The 22,518-nt window shown below is 62.8% G+C and overlaps 2 protein-coding genes across 2 annotated transcripts in view; both read right to left on the bottom strand.

Annotated features, from left to right (window-relative positions):
- Positions 1-1,795: 1,795 nt before the first annotated feature.
- Positions 1,796-9,218, bottom strand: TOMM40 (translocase of outer mitochondrial membrane 40). The gene is made up of 10 exons (XM_039513611.1): positions 9,069-9,218; positions 7,701-7,911; positions 7,375-7,442; positions 6,395-6,487; positions 5,452-5,553; positions 3,880-3,985; positions 3,526-3,648; positions 3,252-3,328; positions 2,661-2,763; positions 1,796-2,066 (listed from the first exon to the last, which is right to left on the bottom strand). The coding sequence occupies exons 2-10, from the start codon at positions 7,900-7,902 to the stop codon at positions 1,927-1,929; spliced, it is 1,014 nt and encodes a 337-aa protein (XP_039369545.1). The 5' UTR covers positions 7,903-7,911; positions 9,069-9,218; the 3' UTR covers positions 1,796-1,926.
- A 2,995-nt stretch (positions 9,219-12,213) lies between these two features.
- The window catches only part of NECTIN2 (nectin cell adhesion molecule 2), a 33,234-nt gene continuing 22,929 nt past the window's right edge, over positions 12,214-22,518 (bottom strand). The window contains exons 6-9 of the mRNA XM_039512878.1: positions 15,462-15,606; positions 13,770-13,833; positions 13,521-13,604; positions 12,214-12,975 (exon numbers count right to left, since the gene is read on the bottom strand). Of these exons, the coding sequence (XP_039368812.1) occupies positions 12,793-12,975; positions 13,521-13,604; positions 13,770-13,833; positions 15,462-15,606 (476 nt within the window). The 3' untranslated portion in view covers positions 12,214-12,792. The remainder of the gene's footprint in view (positions 12,976-13,520; positions 13,605-13,769; positions 13,834-15,461; positions 15,607-22,518) is intronic.

The raw sequence follows: 22,518 nt of genomic DNA, 5'->3' as shown, positions 1-22,518 counted from the left end.
CCCCCCCCCCAAGGGAGGGGGAGGTCTTCAGCAGTGCTTCACCCCCCCCTTTGTGAGACAGAAGGAGTTGAAGATGGTGCCCAGTGCTGGGAGGTTTATTCAGACTGGACATTTCCAATGTCATGGGGGGAGGGGGCGCTGTTTTGAGGTTCTCTATAAAAGATCCTTCAGTTCCCATAACTTATAAACATGATTTACATGCAGTCTCTCTAATGGCAGGGTGGAGGAACCCCCAATCCACCGCTTGTCCTGGTAGTGGTGGGATCCCCCGATCTGCTGCTCCTCCTGGTACTGGTGGGGGGGCTGAGAGGGACCCACCAATCCACTGCTCCTCCAGGTGCTCCTGGGATTCCCCAAACCGTTGCTCCTCCTGGTGCTGCTGAGGATCCCTCAATCCACTGCTCCTCCTGGTGCTGCTGGGGATCCCCCCAATCTGCTGCTCCTCCTGGTGGGGCTAAGAAGGATCCCCCAGTGCACTACTGCTCCTCCAGGTGCTGCTGGGACACCCTCCGCATCCGCTGCTCCTCCTGGTGCTGCTGGGGGGGGAGCTGCTGGGGATCCGCCCCAATCTGCTGTTGCTCCTAGTGCTGCTGGGGATCCGCCCCAATCTGCTGCTCCTCCTGGTGCTGCTGGTGGGGCTAAGAGGGACCCACCAATCCACTGCTCCTCCAGGTGCTGCTGGGACACCCCCCGCCCGCCCCATCTGCTGCTCCGCCTGGTGCTGCTTGGGGGGCTGACAGGACCCCTCCCTCAAAGCGCTGGCCTTCCTCAGTGCTGCTGGGTGGGGATGGGATGCAGGCAGGGCCCCCCAAACTGCTGCTCCTCCTGTCAGGGGGGCACAGACACAGACCCCCAATCCGTGGGGGTGCAGAGAGCACTCCATAGGTCCCTTGTGTCTCTCTGGATCAGTATCAGCTGGGAGGGGCGGGGTAGGACTGAGCAGGGAAGCTGGGGTGCAGCAGCCAGAGGTTGTGGCCCCATCAGCCCAGGCATAGAGTCTGCCCCACAGCTCCCTGGGGTGTGAGGTGAGAGGCTGCAGAGCCACTGGTACCCCAGCGATGCAAGGGAGGGGTGTAAATGGCACAGAGAGAGGGAGAATCTCCCCACAGCTGCACCGAGATGGGGGCGGCTTTGGGGAGGGATCCAACCCCTCCTGGCGGGCAGCTGCAGGGTCAGTGTACCCCCACCAGCTGAGGGCGAGACCCACCCAGCCCCGACCCCCGCTCAGTGCAACAGGCCCAGCGACCCCAGCCCCAGGACAGAGCCAGCCCCCGTCCCGCTGCTCCAGGGGCAGGGCCGTTCCTGAGGTCACAGCGCCCTCTGGTGAGGAAGGATGTCAGCACAGGGAATCAGGTGGGAGGTTATCCTGTCACTGGATTCCCACGCACCCTCCCTACCTGCTGTCCCAGGACAGCCCGCAGCCCCAAGTCCAAGACACTGGGTCCCCGCCCCGAGGCAGGGAGGGTTGCGCCTGCCCTCCCACCAGGGGCTGCTGGGATATGGCGGCCAGGCACCTCCTCAGCGCCCCAGCAGCCACTGACCCTGCCCCAGGCAGCTCCCCATTTTCCAGCACCCCTGGGGATGGAGGGTCGAACCTCGTGTTGGGGGCTCAGCAGCCCCCAGGGACCTGTCCCGAGGAGCAGACAAGGGGACTGGGACAGGACAGTGCCAGATCCGCCAAACTAAGGGGCTCGCCCTGGGGATCAGACCCCTGGGCTCTGTCAGGACCTATCCCGGGGCCCTCGGGGGAGCTGCCTGCATGGGGCAGTAAAGGGGCTGGAGCCCCACACTCCAGGGCTGAACTGGGCAGCACCAGTGCGGGTGGGTGGGGCAAAGGGTCCCAGGGCAGCTCAAACCGCAGGGCAGACTGGGGGGGGGACACTGGGACTGGGGGCAGGAGGGCTGCTGGAGGAGGAGGAGAGGGCTCTAGCCAATGGTGAGGCCGAAGCCGCACTGGAACTTGTTCTTGCGGTGGTTCAGGAAGGCCCCCATGGCCAGCGTCAGGGGCAGCGGCAGCAGCTTCTTCTCCAGCACCGCACCCACGATCCAATTACTGTCCACAGAGCCTGCGGCAGAGAGCGGAGTTAGTGGCACTGGGAGAGGCTGGGGCACAGGGGGGAAGGGCAGGCTGGGGCGCGGGGGAAGGGCAGCCCGGGCGCAGGGCAGCGTTAGTAGCACTGGGAGAGGCTGGGGCGCGGGGAAGAGCAGCCCAGGGCAGAGAGCAGCGTTAGTGGCACTGGGAGACGCTGGGGCGGGGGTGGGGAAGGGCAGCCGGTGGGGAAGGGCAGCCGGGCGCGGTGGGGAAGGGCAGCCCGGGCGCGGGCAGCGTTAGTGACACTGGGAGAGGCTGGGGCACAGGGGAAAGGCAGGCTGGGGCGCGGGGAAGGGCAGCCCGGGCGCAGGGCAGCGTTAGTGGCACTGGGAGACGCTGGGGCACGGGGTGGGGAAGGGCAGGCTGGGGCGCGGGGGGGAAGGGCAGCCCGGGGCGCAGGGCAGCGTTAGTGGCACTGGGAGAGGCTGGGGCGCGGGGCACAGGGGGGGGGGAAGGGCAGCCCGGGGCAGAGAGCAGCGTTAGTGGCACTGGGAGAGGCTGGGGCACAGCGGGGGAAGGGCAGCCCGGGGCACGGGGGGGGGGGGGGGGCAGCCCGGGGCCGCGGTACCTTTGAAGAGCAGGTTGGCCTTGGGCAAGTCAAGCTGGTAGCCAAAGGAGACGCTCGTGTCCTGCATGCGCGTGCTGGCCTCAAACTCCACCCCCACCTGCAGCTGAGGGGAGCAGGGAGAGTCTGGCAGGCAGAGCTGCCAATCGCCAGTAGGACCCCAGCCCCTGGCTTCCACCCCTCCCCCACGGGACCCCATCCCCCCGGCTTCCGCCCCTCCGCCACGGGGCCCCACCCCCCCGGCTTCCACCCCTCCCCCATGGGACCCCACCCGCCCCAACCACTATCCCGGACCACCCACCCCCAAAGTAATCCCAGCCCTCGCCACCCAGTCCCAGCCCCCAGCCTTCCCCAATGGGATGGCAGCCTCCAGGCTTGCAGACAATCTGGAGCAGCATCGACTGTTCCTGGGGCAGGACACCCCCACTCCCTCGCCTGCCCAGGCTCTCAGCTGTGCACCCCAGCAGCTCAGTTCTACCTAGCGCTCCACACGGCACCTGCCCCCACCCCTTGCTCCCAGACTGGGAGCCAAAGCCCCGCCCTCACGCCAAAGGGGGAGCCAGATGGGAACGGGAGCCTCTGAGCACCACATACCTGGTCATTGGCTTTATGGTAGTAGGTTGCATGGGCCCCTGCTTGCCCCACCGTCAAGGTCCCAATCCAGTTCGGTGCTGTGGGGAGGAGGGAAGAGTGGGTGAGTGTCCGAGTGGGGCCCCCGCCAAAGCCCTGAGCTAGGGAAGAGAACCCAGGAGTCTCGACTCCCAGTCCCCCTGCTCTAACTCACTACACCCCACTCCCCTGCTGGAGCTCGGGATATAACCCCGGAGTCCTGGCTGCTGTCTGCATCCTGCCCCCATCCCCCAAGTACCTGTGTATTTCCCAGCCAGAGACATGACGGTGCCCTCCTCTCCTGGCCGGCGGTGATAGACCAGCTCGCCGCCCAGCGCCAGGCAGGGCGTGATGCTCTGTAGGTAATGGGCTACCAGGATCCCTGCGAAGAGAGACTGGTCAGCTGGGGCGGGGCCCAGGAGGTTACAAGGGGCAGGGTTCAGACTAGTGGTGATGTAGGCAGGGGCCAGGTTGGGGAGGTGGAGGGAGGGGAAGTGGAGGAGTCAGGGGCTGTGAATGGAGAAGGGGAGGCAGGAGCCAAGCTGGTGGGGGACTGCAGAGACTGGGTAGAATTTCAGAGCAGGGGCTTCAGAGGTGGGAATGGGGCTCTCACCTGAGCCCACCAGGATGTCGGGGTTTCCCAGCGTCACTGCCGCCGTGAAATCCTCCCCCCGATACTCTCCATCCACCTGCCAGTTCACGAACTTGGACTGCTGTGTCTGGAATGAGAGTGGGGGGGACATGATGAGACTGGGGCAACCCCCAGGAGGCACATCCCCCAGAGGCGGATTTACCATGAAAGAAAGAGTGTGGTGGCATGGGGCCCTCAATGATGGGGGGTACCCACAATGCAGGACAAACCACAGGCTGCCTGCATTCTGTGGCCAGTGGCCCCACGCCGCTCCCGGAAGCGCCCGGCTGCTGGCACGTCTTTGCGTGCCCCTGGTCAGCAGGGGGAGGAGGTGGCTCTGCATCCTGCCCCCGCCAGCACACAGAGACCTGCAGCCCCCACCCCCCCGACCAGGGGCACACAGAAATGTGCCAGCAGCAGTGCAGCAGGGCTAAGGTGGCTCCCTGCCCACACTGCCTCCCTCCTTTCACTCCCAGGAACTGCAGCCAATGGGAGCTGCAGGGCCACACCTGCAGGCAGTGGCGCACAGATTCCCCTGGCCCCCCTGCCTAGGAGCCGCTGCCAGAGGAGTGTGTCAGTTGCTTTGGGAGCCGCCCTGCCCAAGGTAAGCGCCGCCCCCCCCGACCCCTCCCACACGCCAACCCCCTGCCTCAAGCGTGCACCCAAACTCCCTCCCAGAGCCCGATCCCCGCACCCCTTCCTGCACCCCAACCTCCTGGCCCAATCAAGCTACCTCACTTTATTTTCATTTACTTCCTATTAGTTATAATATAGGAGAAGGATGAAGAAAAAAATAAATGAAAAAGGGGGGGGGAGATAAGAGAGAATGTTCCCTCTCTTGGCTGGGTCCCCTCAAAATGAAGCTGTGCACAGGGCCCCACTAACTCTAAATCCGCCACTGACATCCCCGCTACCTTTTACCAGGTAACACCGCTACCTTAAACTGTGAGGAGAATACACAGATGCTCTGACATCCACAAACCCATATGCACCTCGCAACGGGGCAGGCTGAGATAAGGATCCACAGGGCGGGGAGGAGGGAATACACAGACAACGCTTTCACACACACACACACACACACGCATGTGAAGGGACGGGCTGAGAGAAGGACCCGTGGGGTGTGTGCGTGTGTTGGCGGGGGGGCAAAGATGCTCTGACAAACACACCCGTGAAGGGGCGGGCTGATATAAGGATCCACGGGGGGTGGGGGGGAATACACAGATGCTTTCTCACTCTCTCTCTCACACACACACCCCCCCGTGAAGGGGCGGGCTGAGAGAAGGACCTGTGGGAGGGTGCGTGTGTTGGGGGAACACACAGATGCTCTGACACACACACACACCCATGAAGGAGTGGGCTGAGAGAAGGCCCCACGGGGGGAACACACAGATGCTCTGACACACACACACACGTGTACATGAAGGGGTGGGCTGAGAGAAGGACCTGTGGGGGGTGTGCGTGTGCTGGGGGGTGGCAGGGGGGGCACACAGATGGGCACACACACACGTACGTGAAGGGGAGGGCTCAGAGAAGGACCCACGGTGCGCAGCGTACCTGGAAGGCCACCTTGGAGCGCAGCCGGGTCGAGAGCTGGTGGATGATCTGGGCATTGAGGCTGCCACTGTTGTCCATGTCGCCCACCAGCACCGGGAAGGCCTGGAAGGGGCACAAGGGGGTGAAATATAGTCGAGTAACAGCCCCAGCCCATATCAGGGCAACAGCATCCCTCTGCCCCACCCCCACCCAGAGCCGCCTGCCTCGCCCCAAACTTCCCCACTGTCTGAATCGACAGCCCCAACCCCCACGTCCAGATTAACAACTCTCCCCCCAAACACACACTGCCCCCCCAACCCAGAGCCGCCTGCCTCGCCCCCACTGTCTGAATCGACAGCCCCAACCCCCACGTCCAGATTAACAACTCTCCCCCCAAACACACACTGCCCCCCCCACCCAGAGCCGCCTGCCTCGCCCCAAACTTCGCCACTGTCTGAATCGACAGCCCCAACCCCCACGTCCAGCTTAACAACTCTCCCCCCAAACACACACTGCCCCACTCCCACCCAGAGCCGCCTGCCTCGCCCCCACTGTCTGAATCGACCGCCCCCACCCCACGTCCAGATTAACAACTCTCCCCAAACACACACTGCCCCCACCCAGAGCCTCCTGCCTCGCCCCACTGTCTGAATCGACAGCCCCAACCCCCCCGTCCAGATTAACAACTCTCCCCCCAAACCCACACGGCCCCCCCAACCCAGAGCCGCCTGCCTCGCCCCCACTGTCTGAATCGACAGCCCCAACCCCCACGTCCAGATTAACAACTCTCCCCCCAAACACACACTGCCCCACCCACCCAGAGCCGCCTGCCTCGCCCCCACGGTCTGAATCGACAGCCCCAACCCCCACGTCCAGATTAACAACTCTCCCCCAAACACACACTGCCCCCACCCCACCCCAGCACTGGCTCCCGGACGGCTAAGCCCACCCACCCCCCACTCCCCTCTGTGGGGCTGAGCTGCTTGGTGCCCACATAGGTGACCCCGAAGTGGTAGTTGGAGTCGCCCACAGAGCTGAGAGCGACGCTGTGATTCACCTGGGGAGAGCAGGCAGAGTAAGCAGGGCCCACCAAATCCTGCATCTTGGCAGGGGTTACACTAGACTAGTGGTTCTCAGCCAGGGGTCTGGGACCCACTGCGCGGCCGCGAGCTGGTTTCAGGGTGTCCGCCAAGCAGGGACGGCTTCAGACTTCTTGGGGCCCAGGACAGAAAGTCGAAGCTCGAGCAACTTAGCTTCAGGGGGCCCCCTGTGGCATGGGACCCAGGACAACTGCCCTGCTTGCAGCCCCCTGATGCCGGCCCCGGCTTTTATAGGCAGAAAAACAGTGGTTGTGGCACAGATGGGCCATGGAATTTTTATAGCCTGTCGGGGGGGCCTCAGAAAGAAAAAGGTTGAGAACCCCTGCACTAGACGACATCCCTTCTAGCCCCATGGTTCTATTCCTGCAGCCAGAGGGTAGGGCAGCCCAGGGACGCCGGCATGGGAGACCCGGGTTCAGGTCCCTAAAGTGACTGCATCTCTCTGGGCCTTGGCTCCCATCTCACATGCAGACAGTCACCTTGCTTGCCTCCCAGGACGCATGGGGATGAATGCACTAGACTGCAAGGGGTCAGATACAGCGATGAAGGGCGCCAGATAAGTACCTCACACAGAAAGCACCAACCCACAACCTCACCCAGCCCCAGACGCGACACATGGGATCAGGAGATTTGGGGTCACGTGCCCCCACCACGTTTACTGCTTGGCTTGCAGAATATACTCAGTAACATTGCTGAAGCCGGCTGCCCTCAATCTGCACCCCCGCCCCCCTTAGTGGGCATGCCTCTGCCCAGCCCCCTCAGCTCCCAAATCCTCCTGGGCTACAGCCTCGCCCCCTTCAATCTCCACCCCAAACCCTGCCTCACCAGAGGGCACAGCCCTTACCTGGAAATGGTTGCTAAGACCTTTATTCAGTGTCAGTTTCACACCTTCCATCTGGATGGGGAACAATTCTGGGGAAGAGACTGCGAGAGTCAGAACTGAGCCCATCCAGCCCAGCACGCCTTCACCCAATGGGCCCCTGCAGCCTGCTGGTAACTCCCTTCCCACAGTCAGACCCTTGGGCTGTCCAGCCTGGTATCCTCCCCGCTCCCCCAGGGACCTGTTCACCTGGCTGAGGTTGCTGCACTTGGGGTAACATTCCTTGAAGGTGCCAGGACTGAGGTGTTGTGTGTGTGTGCATGCGCAGACAATGGGTGCTAGGCTTTCACCTTTGCACTTGCGGTGACATTCCTCAAAGGTGCCTGGGTTGGGCAGCCGATCCCCCTTCTCCTCCGGCTGCTCCTGCGCAGGAGGGCCCAGCCCGCTGACAGGGGGCATGGTGAAGCCAGGAGGCACTGACACCAGCCCAGATCCAGGACTCGGCATGGTGGGGGAGGGTGTGGGGGAGCTGGCAGCCAGGACGTTACCCATGGTGGGGGGCTGTGGAGAGAACAGAGAGCAGTGTTGAGAAGGGGTGTGCAGCACCAGATACCTCTCAATATACCTCCCATGCCCTGAATACCCCCCAATCCATACTACCCCATCTGTCCAGGATATGCACCCCAAACTGATACCTCCCCCAGTCTGCCCTGATACTGGTCTCCATGTATCCCCAGCTCCATCTGACCCCCACCCTCCAATATTCCCTCCTGAGACTGTCAACCTCAATACCCCCTCCCCAAACAGGGTTCACCTGCCCACAACACCCCCAAGCTCCAGAGACATTTGCCACAATACCCTTATTGACACTGGCTTCCCATGGCCCACATCACCCACCCTGCCCCCATCGGGGTCTGACTATTGCAACACCCCAATACCCCCCATGGGTGTATCTATCCCACTAACAGCCAATCCCGTTTGATGCCCCCTGGCGTGTTCCAACAGCTTCCTGCTCCCCAGACACTGCCAGGGTCCCCCTGCCTTAACCGTGACCCCACCTGGCCCTCGACACCCCCCCCAAGTTCATCTGCCCCGCACCCCTCGATCCCCCCTGAGTTCACCTGCCCCGCGAGCCCCGCGAGTTCACCTGCCCCTCGACCCCCCGCCCCCCGAGTTCACCTGCCCCTCGACCCCCGCGAGTTCACCTGCCCCTCAATCCCCCCCCCGAGTTCACCTGCCCCGCGCCCCTCGATCCCCCGCGAGTTCACCTGCCCCGCGACCCCTGCGAGTTCACCTGCCCCTCGATCCCCCTAGTTCACCCGCCCCGCGCCCCTCGCTCCCCCCCCCGAGTTCACCTGCCCCGCGCCCCTCGATCCCCCCCCCGAGTTCACCTGCCCCTCGATCCCCCCCCCGAGTTCACCTGCCCTGCGCCCTCGATCCCCCCCCCCGAGTTCACCTGCCCCGCGCCCCTCAATCCCCCCCGAGTTCACCTGCCCCGCGACCCCCGCGAGTTCACCTGCCCCGCGCCCTCGATCCCCCGAGTTCACCTGCCCCTCGATCCCCCGAGTTCACCTGCCTCGCGACCCCCAGTTCACCTGCCCCGCGCCCTCGATCCCCCCGAGTTCACCTGCCCCGCGACCCCCGAGTTCACCTGCCCCGCGCCCCTCAATCCCCCCCGAGTTCACCTGCCCCGCGACCCCCCATCGCCCCTCCGGTACCTTCCCGGGGGCCGCCTATCCCGCCCCCTCTCCGACACCGCCCCTCCAGCGCCCGCCTGGCCTGATTCCCGCCTGGCCCCAGACTCACGAGGCGGCGGCAGCAGGAGCCGGAGCCGGGAGACACCCGAACCCGCCTGCACCGCTGCCTAAGCCCCGCCTCCTCTACGCCGCCATTGGCCAGCTCTGACCTAGACTCCGCCCCTTCCGCCTCTATCGTGTATATCCATTGGCTAAGGGTGGCTAAAGCTCCCCTCTCTTCCGGAATTCCCTGACCTCATGGACTGTTGCCCCTCCATGTCCCGCCTGTTCCGGCATATGATGGATCGTCATTGGGTAGAGTCTCCACGGGTCCCGCCCCCATGAGCCATCGCTATTGGACAGACCTGGGTGTGTCCCGCCCCTCCCCGTGATATCACATCTCTATTGGCCACTGTGTCACCGTGCCTTGCCCCTTCCCCAGGCCGCCTTCCCGTTGGCTGGAGTCCATAGGAGGCGAGGCCAGGCCCAGGAGCTGCCCCTGATTGGCCGCCCCCCCAGAGGCGGGGCCCGAGGGCAGCAGGTTCGGTTGCACGGTGCGGCCGCAAGGTCAGGGCGCCGGCATGGTCCCAGCATGCACCGCGGCAGCCAGAGTCCGCGGGGGCGTGCGGGCTCTGGTGTCGCCATTTTGTAGGCGGAGCCAAATACCGCCCCGCCCCCCGAAAGGGAGCCGTTTCCAGGGCCCCCCATAGGTATCGGGGCGGGAGTGAGGGAACCTCCCGGGGCCTGGATTCTAGTGTCCCCCCCAGAGGCTGGCAGCGTCCAGCCCCTCCCCCCGCCCCCCGGGAATGGCAGTGTCCAGGCCTCCCCTCCCCCAGGAAATTGGCAGTGTCCAGGCTCCCCCATGGAATAGCCATGTCTAGCTCCCCCCCTCCCCCCAAGGATAGCAGTGTTCAGCCCCCTGGGACTCCCAGAGACTGTCATTGTCCAGCCCCCCCGCCCCCCCCCCGAGGCTGGCAGCGTCCAGCCCCTCCCCCTGCCCCCCCGGGAATGGCAGTGTCCAGGCCTCCCTCCCCAGGAAATTGGCAGTGTCCAGGCTCCCCTCCCCGATAGCAGTGTTCAGCCCCTGGGACTCCCAGAGACTGTCATTGTCCAGCCCCCACCCCCTCCCGAGGCTGGCAGTGTCCAGGCTCCCCAGGAATAGCCATGTCTGGCTCCCCACCCCCAACGATAGCAGTGTTCAGCCCCCAGGGACTCCCAGAGACTGTCATTGTCCAGCCCCTGCCCTCCCCCGGATGGCAGGGCCCCCTCCCCAGATGACGGCAGTGTACAAGCTCCCCCTCAGAGCCCTAAAACAGCAAGGTGCAGCAGCCCCTCCCCCCCAGAGCATGGCAGTGTCCAGCCCCTCCACATAATATTCATAGGGAGTCCTCCAGAGGGACACTGGATTTTAGGTTCACCCCCAGCAGCATCCAGCCACCTATAGCTACCCCCTCCCTTGGATGTCAGTTTCAAGGCCTTCCCTGCTGCTCTCCCCCTCCCCCAAGACAGCAACTCTTGTGGCTGTTCCCAGCCAAAGAGGGAGAAATGCCACCAGCACTGGTTTAGAAATATTTATTTTAAGAAACAGCAAATACAAAAAACAAAATCCCAGTCCAAACCCAGTCGGTCAGTAGTGGTATTGAAGGCAGCCGCTAAAACCCCAAACCCAGTCGCTCAGTAGTGGTATCGAAGGCAGCCGCTAAAACCCCAAACCCAGTCGCTCAGTAGTGGTTCTGAAGGCACCAGGGCAGCAACTAAAGCTCCAGGCCCATTTGCTCAGTAGTGGTTCCGAAGGCACCACTGCAGCCGCTAAAACCCCAAACCCAGTCGCTCAGTAGTGGTATCGAAGGCAGCCGCTAAAACCCCAAACCCAGTCGGTCAGTAGTGGTTCTGAAGGCACCAGGGCAGCAACTAAAGCTCCAGGCCCATTTGCTCAGTAGTGGTTCCGAAGGCACCACTGCAGCCGCTAAAACCCCAAACCCAGTCGCTCAGTAGTGGTATCGAAGGCAGCCGCTAAAACCCCAAACCCAGTCGGTCAGTAGTGGTTCTGAAGGCACCAGGGCAGCAGCTAAAGCTCCAGGCCCATTTGCTCAGTAGTGGTTCCAAAGGCACCAGTGCAGCCGCTAAAACCCCAAACCCAGTCGCTCAGTAGTGGTATCAAAGGCACTAATCACCCTGTTCACTCAGGGTGTCTGCAAAGGCACAAAAAGAAGCTGCTAACCCCCCATCTCTAATTTGACACCCGTGTGGAGGGAGAAAGCAGCAGCCTTATTTAGAGACAATCAAGTTAGTAACACAAAAACCCCTTCACATTATCAGATCCCCCATGGAAGGTGGCTGTACAGCAGGGACCGGGACAGGGCTCAGAAGCAGGAGGGAGGAGGAGCTGATGGCAGGGCCCCCGACCCAGCTGGGCTGGGGAGTCCCTGAGGCAGGGATCCTGTCTGGGCCAATGATGAAATTCATGTAGAGACTCCAGGCTGGGGTTGCATCCTCCCCACACTTGCTCCTTGCAATAAATGGCAGCTCCTCGCAGCAGTGAATGGACTGACCCACCGGTGTGTGGACAGGGAACCAGCCCCACAGCGACTCTACTCCCCTACCCCCTCCTGCTAGCAGCAGCAGCAGCAGGGAGCTGCTCCTACAGTAGCTCCAGTCACCCTCATGCCTGGCCAGGGGAAGATGCTGCCTCCCACCCATGGGGAGCAGTGGCAACTGAATCTGGGGGGGGGGGGGGGAGGAGGACGGAGGTGAGGTGGCTCCTGGGCGCTGCTGGCTGGGCTCCTCCCGGAGAAGCCCCCCAGAGCTCCCCACTGCCTGCCTGCTCGCCTGGACTCGGGGGGGGGGGGGTTTTTGTTTTTGTTGTTTTTTTTTTTTTGGGAGGGCAGGGCAGCAGCAGAGGCAGAGTGAGCGGCTCACCCTGCGCCCTGCCTGCAGTCCCCCTCTCCTTCCATCTGAATGCTGCCTGCTCTGCTCCTGCCTCCCTCCTCTCCCTCCCCTCTAGTTTCTCTATCTCCCCGCCCCCCCCGGGGCCTCGTTGCTCATTTTTTAAAACGATGTTTTATATATTAGTTAAAAAAAAGAAAAAAAAAAGGAAAAAAAAGTTTTTTAAAAAAAAAAAAATCATGGCTCAGACACAAGGCAAGGAGAGATCGTTCCCCTGGCATGGAGAGGGGGAGGATGAGTCCTGACCTTGGGCAAATCCAGACTTCTGGCACTGAGGCCTCCAGACCCCTCTCAGGCCCCAACACCCTGCTTTGCCCCTTAGGCCAGACCCCCAGACCTGCTGAGGGCAGGACAGGAGCCAGTTGGGGTGGTGAGCCAGGCACCAGTGTCAGTCCAGGGAGCTGTGGGCAGAGCCAGGTGTCTCAAGGGGGCCCCCTGTGTCCAACTGGGTGGGGCAATCTCAGACATACATGGCTCAGAGAGCAGTGGGGGTGAGGCAGGGAGCTGTACAGCTGTCCAGAGAGCCATGTGTCTCTCCGAGACTGGGGATCCCAGGGAGTGGTGAGGGTGGGGACTAAGATTTCAAGGGCCCATTGGGATCATCTAGCCTGATGTCCCATATAACAGGCCAGAGAACTTCCCCAAAACCCTAGGGAGCACCTAGTTGGGGTCTCAAGTACAGGGCCGGAGGAGCCGCAGGGAGTGGGGAAAGGAGCTGTCTGTCTATCCAGGGAGACACGTGTCCATTTGTGCCAGGCTGTCAGACGTACAAGGCCCGGGACATAATGAATCCCTGCTCAGGGGCACCCTCCCCAGAGGCGAAGGACAGGGCATCATAGATTGGGTTAATCTGGTCCAGGTATTCGTCCTCCAGGCTGAGCCCCCTGGTTGCCGCTGGCTCCTTGTCCTCCAGCGTAGGCAGCTCATGGTACCGTGGTAGGTCCTGCAAGATGGATGGATGGATGGAAAGACAGATGGGGTGGGCAGCAGGGTCACCGACCCCTAAGGGATCCTCTGGGCTCACAGACAGATGGATGGACTAGTGGGTTAGAGCAGTGGGGGCTGGGAGCCAGGACTCCTGGGTTTTATGCTCAGCTATGGGCGGGAAGTGGAGTCTAGTGGGTTAGAGTAGAGGGGCTGGAAGCTAGGACTCCGGGGTTCTATCCCTGACTTTTGGAGGAGAGTGGGGTCTTGTGGTTAGAGCAGGGGTGGGGGGTGTCTGGGATCCAGGACTCCTGGATTCTCTCCCTGGCGCTGAGAGGGGAGTGGGGTCTGGTGGGTCAGAGCAGTGGGGGCTGTGAGCCAGAACTCCTGGGTTCTGTCCCCAGCTCTGAAAGGGGAGAGGGATGTTTTGGTTAGAGCTGGGGCAGAGATTCCCAGAGGAGTTTCCAATCCGACCTGGTTGTTCTTGTCAGGGGTAATCCTAGTTGAGAGGATTGGGCACCTGACCCCCCTCCCCAAGACCCTGCACCCTGTCCCAGTAATTACCGGCTCTGTGGGATCTGCTGCAATGCTGGGCTCGAAGTAGGCAGCTTTCAGTGGGATGTTCTCAGCCTCGGGGGGATTAGAGACCTGGAATGAACCAGACACATTGAACCAGGCCAGAGCCAGCAGTGTGCTGGGCTGCTCATCCGAGCAGGGGAGAGAACCCAGGAGTCCTGCCTCCCAGCCCCCACCCTGCTCCCCGCTAGATACATCCCCCCTGCTCCCTGGAGGTAGCAGAGATGTGGCACCTACCCCCTCAGGGTCCTCAATCTTCTTCTGGGGCGGGGGCGGCTTGTAGGCTGGAGGCCCATCCAGGCTGGGGGGTGGGGGAGACGGAGGCAGAGGGGTTAGTGTGGGTCAGGGCAGGGAGGGGAAAGCATGTCCCTGAACCCCTTCCCAAATTTCCTTCCTGACCCTCATCACCCTTCCCTCACACTGACCCCCTCCCCTTCTTCACTTCCACCCCCTCTCCTCCTCCACCCCTCAGAACCCCCAAACCCCCCTATACCTCTGACTCCCAGATTCCATCCCCCAAGCTCTGATTCTCGGACGCTCTCCGAGCCCCCTCCCCTGATCTTCCTGCCCAAACCCCGACTCCTGTACCCCCAGACATCACCCTTTTCCCCAACCCCTGCACCCCCAGACATTGCCCTGTTCCCCAAACCCCAACCCCTGCACCCACAGACACTGCCCTGTTCCCTGAACCCCAACCCCTGCACCCCAGACCCTCCTCTGTTCGCCGAACGCCGACCCTTCGGTCCCCATTTTGCCCTGTTCCCTGACCCCAGCACCCCCAGACACTGCCTTGTTCCCTGAACCCCAAACCCTATGCCCCCAGACACCACCCTGTTTGCCGAGCCCCAACCCCTGTGCCCACAGATACTGCCCTGTTCCCCAAACCCTGCACCCCCAGACACCATGTTCCCCGAACCCTCAAACCCTGACTCCTGCACCCCCAGAAACCATTGTGTTCCCCGAACCCTCAAACCCTGACCCCTGCACCCTCAGAAATCACCGTGTTCCCCAAACCCTCAAACCCTGACCCCTGCACCCCCAGACACCACCATGTTCCCCAAAACCTCAAACCCTGACCCCTGCACCCCCAGAAACCATCGTGTTCCCCAAACTCTCAAACCCTGACCCCTGCACCCCCAAACACCGCCCTGTTCCCCAAACCCTCAAACCCTGACCTCTGCACCCCCAGACACTGCCCTGTTCTCCAAACCCTGAGCCCTGTACCTCCAGACACCACTATGTTCCCCTCAAACCCCAACCCCTGCACCCCCAAACACTGCCCTGTTCCCCAAACCCTGACCCCTGCACCCCCAGACACTGCCGTTCTCCAAACCCTGAGCCCTGTACCTCCAGACACCACTATGTTCCCCTCAAACCCCAACCCCTGCACCCCCAAACACTGCCCTGTTCCCTGAACCCCCAAACCCTGACCCCTGCACCCCAGACCTGCCCTGTTCCCTGAACCCCCAAACCCTGACCCCTGCACCCCCCGACCCACCCTGTTCCCTGAACCCCCAAACCCTGACCCCTGCACCCCAGACCTGCCCTGTTCCCTGAACCCCCAAACCCTGACCCCTGCACCCCCAGACCCACCCTGTTCCCTGAACCCCCAAACCCTGACCCCTGCACCCCCAGACCCGCCCTGTTCCCTGAACCCCCAAACCCTGACCCCTGCACCCCCAGACCCGCCCTGTTGCCCCAACCCCCACCCCTGCACCCCAAACACTGCCCTGTTCCCTGAACCCCCAAACCCTGACCCCTGCACCCCAGACCCGCCTGTTCCCCAAACCCCAACCCCTGCACCCCCAAACACTGCCCTGTTCCCTGAACCCCAAACCCTGACCCCTGCACCCCCAGACCCGCCCTGTTCCCAAACCCCAACCCCTGCACCCCAGACCCGCCCTGCTCGCCGAGCCCCGAGTCGCTCACTCCTCGTTGTCCTGCTCTGTGCGATTTTTCTGCTGCTGGCGGAAAATCAGGACCCCAGTGGCCACCACAGCCACGGCCACGATGGCAGCAATGATGCCGCCGATGATGCCCCCCGTGGTGCCCGCGCCAGCCATGTTGGGCTGGGCTAGGAGAGAAAGGAAGAGGGGGTGTGAGCGGGGGAGGGGCTGTCACCCCCCTGGCCTCTATGTGGCCCCCCAGGGCGTCCCGTGGGCATGAAGGAACCTTCCTCAGGATCCTGCATCCCCTCCACAGCCCCAGCATCACAGACCTGCCCCTAACCTCACCCACCCTCCAGTGCCCCCCAGCCCCCCCCCCTCAGGCCAGCCCCTGTCCCCCTCCCAGCCCTAGCCCCTGACCCATTGGGCCAGGCACCCCCAGCCCCCAGGGTCCCAGCTGCTCACTCTGGCCCCGCCCTCAGGAGCCCACCAGGTGGCGCTGCCGGGCCGCACTATCCAGTCTGTAAAAGCAGCAAAGAATCCCGTGGCCCCTTATGGACTAACAGCAGCATGAGCTTTCAAACGGACTTCACTGCAATAAGACAGGAGATCTACATCACTCCCTTCACCTCTCTACCAAGGGAAAAGGACTGTAAGCTGTCTAAACCCCTACCTGCCACATGGGGCCACAACCGCGGTACCCCAACCCACCCAGCAATCCCGTCAATCTATCCAGCCACACACTCAGCCAGAAGAAACGTCTGTCCTATCTCGGGGACTCTCTTTCTGCCCTGCCACCCCCACCAACATGATACAGTTCTGCGGCGATCCAGACTAACACGGCTCCCCCTCTGATACTATCCAGTCTGTGGGCCCAGCACCAGGCGCTGGACGAGGTGGGACACCCCCCCCCCCCAGCCCCGCTACACTGAGTGTGGCTGCCGGGGGCGGGGGAGGAGGGGTTCATTGCATGAGCGTGACGGGCTGGGAACAGGCTTCTACCCTTGGCGTGGGGACTCCTGGGTCCCATTCCCAGCTCTGAGAAGGGAGTGGGGTCTAGTGGGTTAGAGGGGGGGGGGGCTGGGAGCCAGGACTCCTGGGTTCTGTTCCTGAGCACAAGGCTTGGGGGGGGGGGGTGCAGAACCCCCCCACCTCCCAGTTCTCCAGCCTGCAAATTCCCCTTCCCGCTGCTCTCCAGGGAGAACCCAGAATTACACACAGCCCCATGCATTATGCACAAGCAGCTGGGAGCGCCGGCTGCTTTGCCGCAACTCAGCCAGGCCGTTTCATTTTGTGGGGGTGGGGGGGCGGCTTTCAAGTTGCCATGTTGCAGAAACCCCCATGGAGCCAGGCATCTCAGAGCCAGGAGGGCCAGGCTGGCCTGGGCCTGGCCTCACCCCATCCAGCAACCCTGCGTCAGGCTCCCTTAGTGAGACGTACCCAAAGGCTGCCCCGGAAGCCCTGCCGTTATGGGGGGTCCCTGGCCATGGGGAAGCCCCTCAATTCTCACCAGGTGAGAGCTGACATGACCCAAGGCAGAGGCTTTAACCGGCACTTGTAACTCGAACTCTGCCAGCTCCTATGGCTGCCCAGGGCGGTTTATGTCAGTGGAGTCTCCTCCTCTGCCGGGGAGGGTAGGTAGAGCGTAAGCAACAGGGCTGGGTCTCAGGACTCCTGGGTGCTGTTCCCAGCTGTCGCTGACTCCCTGGCTAACCTTGGTCCAGTCCCCGCCTCTCTCGGAAGCCAGTTCTCAGCTGGGAAATGGGGTAAGAGCTCTGCTGTCTTCCCGACTTCGAGCAGGAACGATTCAGTACCCAGCCTGACGGGGAGCCCCCGTCTCAGCTGGGATCTGTGCAGTGCCTGGTACCCCGTGAGGCCCCCACACTTGCGCCTCTCAAGCCTCCCACAACACACGTCAGTAAGAACAACACTCTCCCCACGTTACAGACAGTGGCCGAGATTTCCAAAAGGGCCTGGTAATTTTGGGCACCCACCTCAACACCCCTGAAAAAGGAGCCTGGTTTTTCACAGGGCAGATGCTCAGTACTTAGCACCTCTCCCCTCCCAGAGCCAGGATAGAACCCAGGAGTCCTGGCTCCCAGCCCCCTTCCCGGCTCTAACCACTAGCCCCCACTCCTGAGGGCACAGCCAGGTCTCTGCTGGGGGGGGGGGGGGGGAGGCCTTTGGTGCCTGTGCCGGGATGGCAGCAGGTGACTCATGGGATCCCAAACCCATCAGTTCTCCCCGGGGGAGGGGCTGTCTCAGCGTTCCCCCTCCCCCGCCGCTGACGTGGGGGGAAATCGGAGCCAAGTTTTACTGTGTGCAGATGAAATACCAAAGCAATGAAACACTCACCCAGGGCCCCCCATCGCCTCCTCCCATCGCCAGGGCTGGGAATGCAGCAGTCCCCTTATCTTATCTCACCTACTCCCCCGTGGGAGCAAAGTCCGACTCCCTTGGCGTGCAGCCAGCCCCCCCACAGCTCCCATCCCCCCACTTGCAGACAAGCACTGGTTCTTCCCCCCCAAGCATCAGTGCGCCCCCCCCCCATGGGCTCCAAACTGGTGTTTACGAGACCCCAGACTCAGCACCCCCCTGCGTGGCCGTGCGCAACTGCAGCTGGACTGGTGAACTGCAGGTTTCACCCTCAGCCTTGGGGTGTGCCCAGCTCTCATCCGCCCCTCAGCCCCTGCCCCCACGGGTGCCATGGGCCTGGGACCCCATCTCCCTCCTGGGCTCTGGGGCCAAGACCACCCCCAGCTGAGACCCCCCAGTCCTCTCTGGGGCTGTGGGGCCCCAAGACTCCCACAGCTGTGAACTCTCCCATTCCTATCTCCCAGGCTCTGGGGCCCAGAGACCCCACCTAGCTGAGATCCCCCAGCTCCCTCCTGGGCTGTGGGGCCACAAGACTCCCCCAGCTGAGACCTCCAACTTTGCAAACCCCAGTCCCCCAGCTCCCCAACCCCGAGATTCAGGGATCAGAGGACACTTCCTTGAGGGGCACATTACCAGAGGCCACAGGCACTGGGCAGGGAGGGTGATAGGATGCCAGGCTAGTGACCCTCTCCTAAAGGGAAAGCAGGATTGTCCAATGGTTAGGCCCTTGCCCAGGAGCCCAGAGTTCCATCCCCTGCTACCCCCCCCCCCCCCAGCCTTCACGTTCCTTAGGGTGGGCCCATGGGGCAAAGCCCCGGCAGGGGTGAGTCTGCAGGGGGCTCGCGCTGTGTGTGGGGACAGCCGCTGGGGGAGGAGCGGGACAGCAAAGCGCGTTTTTCTCCCCGGCTGCGCAGCACTAGGTAGGAGCTGGCTGAACAGTTTCTCCCACCCTCCCCTCTCTTGGCAGGAAACAGCCAGGGGGGGAGGGGAGGGAAATGGTGTTTCCCTAGAAATGTTTTGATGAAACCGAAATAGGACACCAGGCTTCGGCTTGGTGTTTCCCCCTTTGCATAAACAGAAAAACAAACTTGTCCGTGTGACTCCGCAGTTACAGTCACTGGGGAAGAGCCCAAGTGGGACAGGAATTCGCTCCTGGTCAGCCCCACCTGCGCTTGCTACAGGTGGATCCAAAGGGTCCACACATTATTGAACCATCTGCTGATCCTTCAGCAGCTGAGCAATTGCTACAGGCAGCTGCAGAATCCAACAGGTCCCTGCTAACTCCACAACCCCTGGGAGAGATGGGCCACGGTGGGGGGGGACATCCCATAACCCCCAGCTCCCGGGGTCACGGGCTGATGGGATGGGATGGGCTCCGCTTGCACACTTTACAAAAGGGAAGTTGTAGCCTGCGGTTTTTTGGAAGAAAAGCTACACGACATGGAGTGCGACCCCTACAGGCTCAGACAGATGCCAGAGAGAGGTCACAGAGCAGGAGCCCCCCGCGCCAGGCGCTGCACACACACAGATGGGCTACACGTGTCTCTAACCTCCAGGCATCCTCCACTTGCCATTGAGCCCTGGGGAAATCCCCGCTTCTCCCTGCAGTCCCACTTCTCTGCCAGGAATAAACATGGGCTATTTATACACCACACTACGTCCACAGCGCAGGAGAGCTGCAGAGAGGAAGTCACAGGACTTCCAGGAACGGGCAGAGACGGGGATGGCGTCACCCACCGGTGCTTGAGGACTCGCCCTTTCACTTCTGCCTTCACCCCAAGGGATTCCCCTTGGGCTGCAGAGAGTGGCAGGCATGGAGCTGAGCACAGTCCCGGCACCTGACTGCCATTCCCCCTGCCCCCCCCCCGACCTCCTGCCTAGCATGCACCCCACCAACCCCAGAGACCCCTACCTAGCATGCACCCCACCCCACAGAGATCCCTGCCTAGCATGCGCCCCATCCCGACCTCCTGCCTAGCATGCACCCTACCAACCCCACAGAGACCGCCTGCCTAGCCAGCACCCTACCAACCCCACAGAGACCCCTGCCTAGCATGCACCCCACCCCAAAGACCCCTGCCTAGTCAGCACCCCACCCCGACCCCTACCTAGTCAGCACCCCACCCCGACCCCTGCCTAGCATGTACCTTACCAACCCCAAAGACCCCTGCCTAGCATGTACCCCAACCCCACAGAGACCCCGTGTAGCATGCACCCCATCCCAACCTCCTGCCTAGCATGCACCCTACCAACCCCACAGAGACCCCCTGTGTAGCATGCACCCTACCAACCCCCCAGAGACCCCCTGCCTAGCATGCACTCCACCAACCCCACAGAGACCCCCTGCCTAGCAAACACCCCTCCGGTTGTCATGACCTCATCCTACACAAAGTCCCCTACCTGGTATATGCTCCGTCCCTGCACCCTGCCTGGCATGCCCTCCCCCAGCCTGCACCCACCCCGCAGGCTGTGACCAGCCCATCCCCCCAGATCTAGAGCCCAGCCCAGGGCTGGGAGAGGGGCAGGTGCTATTTTTAGCTCAGGCAGCTTCAGCCTCAGCTCCCCAGGGCCGGTCCCCTGCGGGGATGGGGGGGCTGCACTCATGTAAAAGGGGAATGGCCCCAGTACGGCTGCTGTTACCCTTCAGCTCCCAGCCCTTGGGAGGGCTTCAGTTAATTGGTCTTTAGGCACCTACAAAAGCTGCCCTCAGCCCCCCGCCCCATTCTACCCTTGGGGCTGCAGCCGGGCGAGCCCCCTGCTGTGAGTCAGCAAGACTGAGGCTCCTGCGGGGGGTGGGGTCCCTGTCTGCCCCAACCCCTGGCTTAGCCAAGGGGACGTCAGGCAGGAGATTCCCAGCGGATGAAAGGAAGCGACTCGGAACTCGCTGCTCCCAGACATGGGGAGTCACCCAGGGAAAACACCAGCAGCTTCTGGCAAGGTACTAACCCCCCTATACACCCCGGCGCGGGTGTGACACCGATCTCTGGGAGGGTCAGGATGAGACCTGCCTGAGGGGTGCGGGGAGTGGCCAGTCACCACCCTGCAGGGTCTCGCACCTCCCCTCTGACACAGCACCAGATGGGAGACAGGATGCTGGGCTAGACGGGCCCTCACCTGGCAACTGCTAGATGCCAAGCCTCAGCCCAAAGGCAGCAGCTCGGACCCTGGGCTGGGGGGCAGGTCCCAGGCCTTTCCAGTGCTGTGAGGTCGGATTAGGGAACTGTCTCTTCAAAGCCGGAGCTGCCAGGTCAGGACCAGGTCAGCCAAAAACCAACCGCAGAACTGCTGAACTGACACCACAAGCTCCCAAGGGACATGGGGGCTGGAGGGGGGCTGCCCCAGGCCTGCAAAGCCATGCGAGAGCAGCATGGGGGCTGGAGGGGACAGGTCCCACAACAGATCACAGAGCCCGTGTCTCCCCAGCTCCTCCAGCCTGGGTGGGCGGCACTCGCCGCCCAGGTCACAAAGCATTAGGGGGCTCCCGGCAGTGGGGGAGGGGGGTGGCAGCGGGAGGGGGGGCAGCAGAGAATTAGGGAGGGACCCTCAAAGGGAGGAGTGGGGGGAGGAGCCCCAATACAGAACCCAGGAGAGCAAGCCAGTCTGGGGGCCCCTTACTGGTGTCCCGGCTCCCCCACCCCTGACATCTGGCCCCAGCTCCTCTGCACGAACCATAAACCACATTTCACACCTGAGCGGATGCCGCTTGTGGTGACGCAGGCCTGAAACCGCAGACACCTGCAGCAACACCCACAGGCCTCCCCAGTCCCCAGCCAGAGGCAATGGGCCCCCAGGCCGACCCTTCCCCCGTCAGACGAGCAGGAAGGCACAACAGGGAGCCGGGCACAAGACAAACGGCAGAAGGAGTGCGGTGCTGACAGAGCCGGGCGACCCCCTGAGCCGGCCACCGACCTGGCTACTACCAATAAAACGGGCACTTCTCAGGTTTTCCAACCGCCCCACAGCAGGCTGGGTTTGGGAAGCAGGTCCCACTGGCGCGTCCCGTCGCCCCAGACACTGCGTGTGACCTGTGGGGGGTCTGATGTTCCCACCCCTCCCCCTGGGGGGGGATTTTTTGTTTTGTGTTGATTAAAAAGGAAATTTCTGTGACCGCACAACGAAAAGCACCAGCTGTTTCAGTTGGAAAGTTTGGGTTTTTTTCCTGCCCACAGAAGTCGTTTCTGGCCATTTCTAGATGGTTGGTGATTCGCTGTCCCCATATACACCCCCCCCCGCTTCTTTACCCCTCCAGCACAATACCCCATAGACACCCCTCATCCTGCTAACAATGCATTTCCAGCGTGCCCCCGGCCGGCTCCCTCCCACGGCCACCCTGCAGTAAGGCACGCGCCCTCCCCCACTCACCTCCTCTACGAGCCCCCAGCACGCCCGCCTTGCCACCGCGCCCCCCCAGCACGCCCGCCTTGGCCCCGCCCCCCAGCACGCCCGCCTTGGCACCGCGCCCCAGCACGCCTGCCTTGTCCCGCGCCCCAAATGCCCTGCAGTAATGCACGTGCCCTCCCCACTCACCTCCTCTATGAACCCCAGCACGCCTGCCTTGGCACCGTCCCCGCCCCCCAGCTCGCCTGCCTTGCCACTGCACCCCCAGCACGCCTGCCTTGCCACCGCGCCCCAAAATGCCCTGCAGTAATGCACGCGCCCTCCCCACTCACCTCCTTATGAGCCCCCAGAACGCCCGCCTTGGCACCGTTCCCCCAGCCCGCCTG

Source organism: Mauremys reevesii, linkage group 24 (assembly GCF_016161935.1).
Source record: "Mauremys reevesii isolate NIE-2019 linkage group 24, ASM1616193v1, whole genome shotgun sequence".
Classification (NCBI taxonomy): Eukaryota; Metazoa; Chordata; order Testudines; family Geoemydidae; genus Mauremys; species Mauremys reevesii.
This window is presented reverse-complemented; position numbering and strand designations above follow the sequence as displayed.